This window comes from Gekko japonicus, unplaced genomic scaffold (assembly GCF_001447785.1).
Source record: "Gekko japonicus isolate JY-2015 unplaced genomic scaffold, Gekko_japonicus_V1.1 scaffold63, whole genome shotgun sequence".
Classification (NCBI taxonomy): Eukaryota; Metazoa; Chordata; class Lepidosauria; order Squamata; family Gekkonidae; genus Gekko; species Gekko japonicus.
In genome coordinates, this window is record NW_015168654.1 from 1842514 (window position 1) to 1853349 (window position 10836).

At 47.4% G+C, this 10836-nt stretch overlaps 1 protein-coding gene across 1 annotated transcript in view; it reads right to left on the reverse strand.

Moving 5' to 3' along the window:
• The window catches only part of SLC5A6 (solute carrier family 5 (sodium/multivitamin and iodide cotransporter), member 6), a 31013-nt gene extending 20693 nt beyond the window's left edge, over positions 1-10320 (reverse strand). Inside the window, exons 1-2 of the mRNA XM_015415140.1 lie at positions 10260-10320; positions 1005-1604 (exon numbers count right to left, since the gene is read on the reverse strand). Coding sequence (XP_015270626.1) covers positions 1005-1382 — 378 coding nt within the window. The 5' untranslated portion in view covers positions 1383-1604; positions 10260-10320. The remainder of the gene's footprint in view (positions 1-1004; positions 1605-10259) is intronic.
• Between the last annotated feature and the right edge of the window lie 516 nt (positions 10321-10836).

Sequence of the window (10836 nt, forward strand, 5' to 3'; positions counted from 1 at the left end):
ACCTACATATTTATGTGGGAGATCGACAACTGTATTTCCCACATAAATGTGTTATCTTTCCAAATGAAATACAGCTGCAGGGGGCTGCCAGTTGTTCTGGTGCAATGGGTGGTGGTGTACCTCTTCCCTCATGTGATATTTTCCTAATCCAAATTGCTCCCCTAAGCAGCAGTATCCTGCAAGGGAAAAAAATACAGGCCTCTCTGGTAAACACATAAGGAACACAAGGCATTGAGGGAATTGGATAAACATATGGAGCAGAGATCCATCGGTGGCTATTAGCCACAAGATATAGATAGGGACTCTGGGGCAAGGGATGCTCTGTCTTCTTGGCCCCCGGGGGGGGGGGGAACAGTGGGAGGGCTCCTAGTGTCCTGGCCCCACTGCTGGACCTCCTGATGGCACCTGGTATTTTTGGCCACTGTGTGACAGAGTGTTGAACTGGATGGGCCACTGGCCTGATCCAACAATGGCTTCTCTTATGTTCTTATGTTTAAGACAGAGGCCACGAACAATGGACAGTTCTCACAGTGTAGAAAAATAAGCTATGGCAAACCTAAGGGTCTGTACCGTAACTGGAGCCATTCATTTTATTCATAAATGATTTAGTGTTGGGGTAAAGAGATTCTTTTTAAGGGTGGCCACCTCACTAAAAAGTCATCTCAGTCAGTGGCAAGAAAAAAGAAAGCAAGATCTAATTTTCTGGAGGTTGACAGATGAAAAAAAGAGGATGGGTTACACTGTTAATGTTCACCCCACCAACAACAGCCCATCTTTATGGCTCTGCCGTCATACACTTCCCAATATTTTGGCAGGCTTCCCTCTAGTAACCTCTAAAGCATAGGTACTGGGAGTTAATCAGGATAGGGTACCGTCTTCTGCCCAACTGTGGCAGAAGACAGAATGTGAGATTAAATGGTCCACTGGTTAAGATGTTAATCCTCTCTTCTACCAGCACCCTCTTCTGTCTCATGTTTCGTTCCACTCCCAAAGCTGTCACTTACCTCGTATGCGCTGGTCAGGCGTAGGCGGTAAAAGATAGGGATGAAGACATGAGCTGGGATGAGGAGCCCCAGAAAGTATGAGCACCCGAGGAACCAGTACTCGGTACCAAAGCGATAGATCTCAGCAGGGACCCCTAGGATGGCCACAGCAGATTGGAAAGTGGCAAGCAAAGAGAATGCCACTGGCAAGAAGGTCATGCTGCGATTGGCCAGCAGAAACTCCTGGACAGTGCGCTGCTTCCCACCACTCAGAGCATAGAAGAGCCCAATGCCCGCTGAGAGCACCAACAGCAGCACAAAAATGACATAGTCCGTCACGCCAAACTTCATTTCAACTACAACACTGCTGTTGCCACCCCTTGGGAAAGTGCTGTTCATTGCGGAACCAGAGTGCGCTGGTCACTGGATCTTATCCATCACTGCATCATCGGGGTAGCGCCCATTACTGAAGGATGGCTAAACGTTGATTTTCACCAAAGTACGCGCTTCAGCCATTCAGTCCGCCCCTGCCGATGCTGACTCCATCCCATCATGAATTCTCCAAACAAACGGGCAGCTTCCAGGGATCTCTCTCCTTTGGCATAATTAAGAGGAGCTAGCCTAGAAGAGAGAAAGAAAGGGAAGATATGAGAGGCTGCACAAGAGGAAACTCCCTTTATATTCCTATAAGAGCCTGAACACAGGAGACAACCGACCTTCACTCGGCTGCCACCAGTCTCCAAGTCTCAAGGACTGCGAGGCAGCTGAAGGAAAGTCTTTTTGACCCAGCAAGCACGGGCAGGGCTCCAAGTAGGGCTGGGGCTGTCCACCAAGCGTAACCTCTTCAGGCCCAAAGCATTTCTTGCCCTTTGCTGGACCCAACCCTGAACAAAGAGGTCTACACAGCAGGACAGGGTGAACTCTGACAGGAGTCAGCCCTGGTTGCTGGTCTTCCTAGCTGAAGAAGCAGGGGCCTGGCCAAACAACACAGTTGGTGCAGCCCAAGAGCAGCACCGCTCACAGGGATCAGTACGTGGTGCCGCCAGATTAAACTTTCTAGCCGCGGCAACACCCTGTCCCCGGCTAAGCCATGCCAAGACACACATTGGAATGTGTGGCTGGCAGCCCAGACGGCACACTTGCAGTACAGACAACTCTGAAAATGTGGCAAATGTGTGTCCACTTCAGGATGTAAGTGGGCAGGTCACACATGACTGGATGCTTCTCCATACCAAAAAATAAACCCTGCATGTGGAAAACTAGCAGATCAAGCTAAGAATCTTTACACATACTTATTTAGAAACTTCTTATTTATTTTTAAAAGCCCGCCCTTCAAGGAGCTCAGGCTAGCATACTAGTTTACTCCAAGACAGGTTAGGTCAAGAGAGAATTCTTGGTCCAAGGTTACACAGTGACCTCCACAGTGGGATGGGGATTTGAACCCAAGCCTCCCCAGACCTAGCCTGACACTCTGATCACTGACATCAGAACATGAGTCTCCACAAGATGTGATAAACTGGTTTACTGTCTCATGCATGGCACTGAAGAGCCAGGAAAGGCCTCGACCTAGAGCCTTCTTCCAGTTCTAACTATTAAGTACCACACCCCACTCTATTCGGGATAACAAATTGCTACACAACTGCCCCTTCTCTAAACAAGCCTTTTTTGCCCCAAATTACCAACCCCCAGCCAGTTATCTATACATGATTAAGGCCTATGGTTTGTTTGGGGTAACCAAAACATTATCTTCCAAAGGAGAGGAAATGGTGACTGGATTTCAAGCAGTTAATGATAATTGTGGTGGAGGAACTTTGACATAAAGAGGGGGAAGGTCTAGAGGAGAGCAAGCATTTGGGCAGATCAGAGGAGCTGTGGGTGTTAATAGTAATAGGGTGTTAATAGCGACCTGCCCACAGCCCCAAAGACAGGAGGAGCAGGCCAAGACATTCCCACAAGCCAGCCTGCCCCTGGCTCAGCTCAGACGTCTACCTCTCCTTGCCCCATCTGTGAGGAGATTTTTTTTAAATATATTTGTTCCAATTGTGACTTCTTCAGTATTTCAAAATCCTGTTTTATTTCTTGTTCCCCTCTAAATATGCCAACCTCCAGGTGGGACCTGGGGATCCTCCGGAATTACAGCTCATTTCCAGACTATAGAGATCAGTTCCCTCGTAGGTTATTTGGAGGGACCCTGTAGCATTGTACCCCACTGAGGTCCCTGTCCTGCCCAGGTTCTATTTGCAAATCTCCAGGAGTTTCCCAACCTGGATCTGGCAAATTTACCCCGCCATCCCTTGCCAGTGGTCAGGGACGACCTAGCAACCCTACCTCTCTCCCCACCCCCATCTCTTCTCATAGGTCCATTTATTTGATGGCTTTTAGTTGAAAGGTGTGTGATTTTTAATGAAAAGTTATATTTTCAAGTTGGGAAATCAATTGGGGGATTTGTACCCCAGTTTTCTACAAAAAGGGCAAGAACACAGGGACAACACAGGGACAACACAGGGACAACACAGGGACAACACAGGGACAACACAGGGACAACACAGGGACAACACAGGGACAACACTCTGCTTCCTCAGGATATTTTTTTTACCCCACCCAAGAATGACCATTTTAAATTACCCTATTAATGGTGTAATGTGTCATACTGATGAAGATGATGTAGTTGTAAGAGTGTTAGACTGGGATCTGGGAGATCCAGAATCCATTCTGCCATGGAAACTTGCTAGGTGACCTTTGGCTAGCCACATAAACTCAGCTCAGCCTACCTCACAGGGTTGTTGTTGTGAGGATTTTAAAAAATGGAGTATGAGAGAACAATGTTGTAAGCTGCTTTGGGCACCCAGCAAACAGAAATAGTGGAGTAAAAATATCTAAATAAATTAGCCAGCAGGGGGACATTCTCAGCTGTTGATTACTTCTCCCCCCCCCCCCCCGCCCCCCCCCCGGCCCGAGAAGTACCCATCCTACAGAAGTTTGCCAAAGCTGTGCCTGAGCTGGTTTTGGAGGTGTTGCAAGATCTTAGACTGGCTTGTGGTGACCCACAAGACTTTTAACTTGGAGTGCAGGTGAGGTTTCAGTTAGATTTAGACAAGGGGAGATCTGGAAGGAAGAAATAAAACAAACAGAAAGAGGCCTGGAAAGAAAGGCTCAACTGGAAGGCTAGTTGCAAAAAGTTGTTCTCCTGAGGATTGCCCAACCGATCTAAGAGCTTGCTGGAGGCAACATAGTGTTTAAGTACACCAGTGAAGGAACTCACTGTAGGGGGGGGGGACTCCAGAGACTCTTGCAAGAGCACAGAGGATGCAAGCATATATTTGGCCAGGTGACTCCCATGCAACAATCAGAGAAGGTCCGCAGGCATACCACAGTGGCCAAAAGAACTCTCCTCATACACAAGTCTAGCTTGGTCCAGGTAGTAGATAGAAAGACTTGTGGGTGTGAGCTGAGAATGAGAGAGAGAGAGAACAATGATCAGAGCAAGATCATAAGAACATAAGAGAAGCCGTGTTGGATCAGGCCAATGGCCCCTCAAGTCCAACATTCTGTGTCACACAGTGGCTAAAATCCAGGTGCCATCAGGAGGTCCACTCCAGAAGCCCCCACACACACTGTTGCCCCCGCCAAGCACCAAGAATACAGAGCATCAGTGCCACAGACATACTGTTCCATCTATTCCTTTGTGGCTAATAGCCACTCACAAACCTCTGCTCCATATATTTATCCAATCCCTTCTTGAAGCTGGATATATTTGTCCCCACCACCATGACTTCCTGCAACAGTGAATTCCATATGTTCATTATTCTTTGGGTGAAGAAAGCCTTGGAGAACCTTGGATCTGCACAAACCCCCAAAGCCCTTGTTAAGAGAGCCATGCATAAGGAGGGGGCACAGAATGAAGCCAGTGACAAGGAGGAGAAGGAAGGAGAGCTGGCCAGTTTAGATGTTTGGAAAGTGGGTGTTCAACACTATGGACACGATGTGTTTCCTTTGAAACTGTAGCCGCAAATGGTATGTGCATGCATGCAGACATACACACACACTCCAGCCATCCCACATGCAAAGTATAGACCTCTCTGTCTCCATCACAAAGCACAGTGTAAGCCCCTTGGGTGGAATATTTGAATGTGTCTAAGCGAATCTGCAGTTATGTTTCACTGAGTAGCTGGTTATGCCGGATCTGCTCTTCTGTCACATCTACTATTTCTACTTAGTGGACTTGTTAATCAATAGAGTCTGCTTTGTTTTGAACCCATCTGTGAATCTTATCTAGTTATATGGACCCACATCTCTCATACCACACCTCTTGTTTAATTTGAGAATCCCATGCGCACTGGAAATGAAAGCTAGCATGGTACATTGGGGAGGGCACTGCCAAAGATGGCACTTGTCTGTTCTTTGCATGGCCTTGAAATCTCCCTGGTTTCCACTGCTGGACCCATAAGGAAAGCCAAGTCAAGAAAAACAAGGAAAGGCCTTTTAGTAACACTTGTAGTCTAGCAAATCATTCACATTCCAAACCCCGGGCCAGGAACAAAACCAAACCATACGGTTTTAAATTGTGTTATTCTGCCCTCTTTGTATGTTCCCTTTGCTGCATAGCTAGCACTGGTTAAGCACACAGGAGTCCTGGGAGTTGTCCTAACATATAATCAAGAGAGGACCAAACTCCAAAGTCTTGCCATCTACAATGACACAAAGGAAGGGAGGAAGAGTTCTGGTGCAGCTTGCCAGCAAAGGAGCAATCATGGAACTGATCTCAACAGAAACGTACTTTGCAATTGCAATATCCACACTATCTGAGCAATCTAGCAGTTCAGGTTTATCAAGGACACCCTCATCTGGCAAAACGCGTTAAATTATGTTACCACGGTCAACGGCTTTTGGGAATGGTCTCTGTACTTGTCTGAATTTCATTGCAATAGTACATCATTACCTCTTATTCAGTACCTCATGCATTTCATGGCCCTTTGACCCTGATGTTTACAGCCTTTTTTTCTTCATAGAGTTCACATATTGATATGTCTGCCTAGTGAGGATCCACTATATTGACCTGACAAGATGGGCTCTAGCCCAAGAACGTTTATGTTAGAATTTGGCACTTGATAGTTTTTGAGGTGCCACAAGAAATCTGTCTATTCTTTGCTGCAAAACACAGCTCCCCCCCCCCCCCCCCCCCCCCAAAATTCATGCTTGGAAACGGAGGCATTCATTCACCTCATGTACAAGCTCAGCTGTTGGAAACCTTCCCTTAAAGACCAAGCATATTGCTCCGGAAAACTTAACGGATCAAAGCAAAATAAAATAAAACTGAGAGATTAAACATCCGAACGGAAGGGTTGGAGGGAGAGCAGCCTTTTCAGCACTTATCTTTTGCTGACGTGAGTCATCAGGCCCTTGGCAATACAGATGGGGGAAGGGCAAGGAGGGAGAAGACTGGCAGATTCTGGGGGAGAGTAAGGGGTACCAGAGAAGAACAACGGGCAGGAATGTTGCCCTTGACTCCGGGAATATTGAGCACATAGTTCTTGGGATTAAGGCATTGACTTGGCACAGCAAAGCAAGAAAGGGCTTGTTAGGGCTTGCCTGGCCCCAGAAAAAGAGGGAAAGGGAAGGCAGGATTGCAGATCAAAGGGGAGGCTTTGGGTAGGAACCTCTTTGGAGCAGGTGCTCCTGTTCTGAAACCCTCCTTCCTTTTTGCCGCAAGGCAGATGACAGCCTGGCCAGAAGCTGAAAATGCCCCTTTACCTATAGTCCTTTTTCTGTGCAACCCACTAGGGAGATCATGGGGAGGGCTTGCTGCTTTTATATCTGCTGCACTTTCACAGAGCAGTGGCAGCATGGTGAGTCTCCTTCCAGTCTTCCTTCCCCATCTTTGCCCAGGGGAAGGATGTGGGGCTTTCAGGGAGATGTGGGGAAGGTGAGTGTGTATGGCCAATCACCATGTTGCCTGCGTCCCCCCAGATTTAAATAATTTGCTCCCAGAAGCCTCCCTGAATTGTTTTGCCTGCAACTGGACTACATTTTTCTGGCTGAAATATTCCTTTCGTTCTGTGGCCAGTCTGTGCCTCACAATCAGCCCAGTTCAGCTTATCTCCATCCAGGAAAGGATACTTGTATGTGATAGGGGAGAACACTCTGCAAATATGTGAGATGGATTTCAGACATTGCACAGTGTCCTCAGCCTACTACTCTTTGCCACTGATAATTTCTGTAGATGCTTGCCCTTCACCCAAGGACATCAGTGCAGTGGTTTAATCTCACAGCTACAGCCTCCTGTGAGGGAGGTCAAACTGGGAGATTGTGACTCACCAAGAGAAACACAGGCACTGGAGATTTCCCATATCCAAGCCCACCTCCAAGAGTGGCCACAATCCCTTTTTCATCCCTGTTAAACCACAAATGTTACAACATCCTCTGTACCCCCCAAGCTTTGTAGCCTAGAAGTGGGAGGGGAGGGGGCCACTGTTACCGCCTGTCCTAAGCAAGGCTCAGACTAAGAGTCTCTTAAACTAAATTGACACACATCACTTAAAATGTTTTCCATCTCTTCTCCTGCTATAATTATTGTGCATATGCGAAAAGAGAAAAGCAGTTCTAAGCACACTTGCAGTAGATTTCTGAATCAGAGGATGGCTGTGCAAGTTGATTGACAGTCTCCTGCTTTGACAATGCACACATGATTGCAGCTGCACATACAGCATCTTTTACCCAAAGAAACATAAAGGCTGCAATCCCAACAGCACTTTCCTTGTTGTAAGCCCCATTCAATAATGTGAGAGTTAATTTCTGAGTAGGCCCACCTAGACTTTCTCCTATTAAATTTCTTCCAGAAATGGCTCTGTATTTCACTGGGGGCTAGTTAGAGCATTTAAGTATAAGTATGTGTCACTAGCAACCAAGAACAAGATAACTTACCCTGACCTGGATAGCCCATCAGATCATCAAATCTCGGAAGCTAAGCAGGGCCGACCCTGGCAAGTACTTGGAAGGGAGACCTCCAAGGAATACCACGGCTGGGATGCAGAGGCAGGCAAAAATAAACTACCTCTCTGAAACGTCCAAGCCCCACTAGGGATTGCTAGGGATCAACCATGACTTCCAGGCATACACACACACACACAAAAATACCCCCCCCCAAAAAAGATCAAGATAACTCATGCTATAGTATTCTCCATTACTATGAGTGGGCGTGAAAGTTGCACAATGAAGAAAGCTGACAGGAGGAAAGCTGATGCATTTGAAATGAGGTGTTGGAGGAGAGTTTTACAGATACCATAGACTACCAAAAAGACAAACCAGTGGGTTCTAGATCAAACCCAAACTCTCCCTAGAAGCTAAATTGACTAAACTGAGGTTCTTGTCCTTTGGTCACATTATGAGAAGACAACAGTCACTGGAAAAAGACAATAAGGCTAGGAAAAGTTGAAAGCAGCAGGAAAAACATGAGGTGGATTGACTCAGTAAAGCAAGCCAGGGCCCACAGTTTGCAGGTCCTCAAACAAGGCTGTTAACTATAGGACCTTTTGGAGGTCATTAATTCATGGGGCTGACATAAGTCAGGAGCAACCTGATGGCACTCAACAAACACATCCATAACAGAGTATTCTGCACTTTTTTTAAAAAAAAGCATTGCCAGGCTCCAGGGTGTCCTCCAAACTAGGAAGCCAACTCTTCAGCCTAAGAATCACATGCAAAGGCTTGTGGTTATTTAAAGGAAAGACTCTCTCGCAACGCACACTCTTGTCAAGCTTATCCCTCATTGTCCCGTGGGCAAAGCGATGCTTGGGATTAAAAAGAGATCCCAGAGTTGAGCCACCAGTTCAAAGCCCTGCAGTTGGGCTCCAACCTCACTTCTCAGGCAAGGCAGATGAGATGGTAATTTTCATTTTCAAAGTGCCCAGTAACCAAGCTGAGAAGACCGCAACTTTCCAGTCAGCACCGCATGCTGTGCTGGCAGGGCCAGCTGTTTTGGGAACAGAGCATACTGTGTAATTTGGCTGCAGGCAGTCTGAGTGGAAGAGAGATAGTCCTTACAAAGGCAGCAGGAGGTGGGGAGAGGAGCCAGTTCTCCTCTCAGCTATGGGAGTGATGTAGGATCGAGTCAGAACTCAGCCCTTGTTGTCAACTACTCTGATTACATACCAAACTGGCAGCAATGCGGCCATTCCCAGCAGAAGCTCTATGCCTTTCACAGCTGCATTCAAGAGGCAGAAAAATGGACTGAACCCCTTCAAAAGCTGCACCCATTGAATTATTGACTGTCAAGCAGCTGCTAAAGCGACAGGATGCTGAAGTTACACAACACATGGTAGACAACTGGCAAAGCTCACCAACTGCAAATGTTCCTGACAGCTGAAGAAGTCTATCTAGCAACCACCTCAGGATATCTCCATTTTTTCAAGACAGATTTTTTAAAAAAAACAACAACCCCAAACACCAGTTACAGACTAGTCAGATTCACATGCACACTCTTCACACGTGCCAAGTTTGCAGCACCAATTGACAGGTTAGCAACAGCGTTGCTCCACAAACTGTGATATCACTTTTGACATCACCCTGTGCTGTTCAGGAGAAGCGGTTCAAATATTTACTGGCAAGCCCTCATGGGAGGTGACATGGAGTGGAGATCATGGCTCTTGTCTGTCAGCTCCGAGTACTCTGGGAAAAAATCGGGACTGTTTATTTCCCTTATAAAAGTATGCTTTTGAGAGTCCCGCTTCCCCCTTGCCTAGATCCGTGCCTCTAGCCAACAAAACTACAATATCGGCCAAATGAATCTTGCAATCCGATCACAAGTGCTGGTTTTTTGGGGCCCAAACCGAGTCTAGGCTGGGGCACTGAGACTAAGGAAAGAAGGCTGCGGCAGATGCCGCATGGGAAGAGGAATGGTCCGTGCTGGGAAGACGGCTAGATCTCCATTATCCCGGCACAAGCTGCAAAAAGTGAGAAACAAGAGTGCCTCTGAGCGCGTACCGCATCCTAGGCATTTAAAAGGTAAAGGTTCCCTTGCTCGAAAGCCAGTCAAATCCGACTCTAGGGTTGCGGTGCTCATCTCCGTTTCAAAGCCGAAGAGCCAGCGCTGTCCGAAGACGTTTCCGTGGTCATGTGGCCGGCATAACTAAACACCAAGGCGCACGGAACGCTGTTACCTTCCCACCGAAGTGGTACCTATTTATCTACTTGCAATTTCTAGGCATTTGGGGCTAGCTAAAAACATTAAGAATAGCCCGAGCCACAGGAAAGGGATCACCTTTGCCGGCTGCCACTCACCACCAGTCCCGGTACAATGCAAGCCCACGAGGCATCCACGTGCGACTGCTATTGCTACCGCTCTCGCCGTTGCACCACCAGATATAGATCAAGCGTTGACATTCCCAAGGGCAAGCACCGCCCCCTTCCTGGCGCGTCCCGATGGCATCACGAGTCGGGCATGACTCTCTCCGTGTTCTCTCTGCCTGCCATCTTAACGCCTGGCAGTTCCTTCCGGAGGCCTCTTTGAATTGCCTGAAGAAATCTGGCTCAATTCCAGGGAAAGACGTGTTAGTTCACCGCTGCAAAATTATAAGAGAAGTCTTGGGGCACTTAGTGGCTTTGTCCCGTCCCCCGCTCGTTTCATTGCCCCAATAGCGCACGGGAGAGGCTAAATACAACAGGTGTGGTGATTCAGTCCATTTTCGCGTGTGAATCACCATTCACCTTCTGCCCTGCTATTTGGAGACCAGGCGAGACGAAAGGAAGTACTTCTTAATCTTCACATATAATTAACTTGTGGAACTCGCTGCCACGGGATGTTGCAATGGCCACTAGCTGAGATGGTTGTAATGTTCCCTCTAAGCTGTGGAGTCTT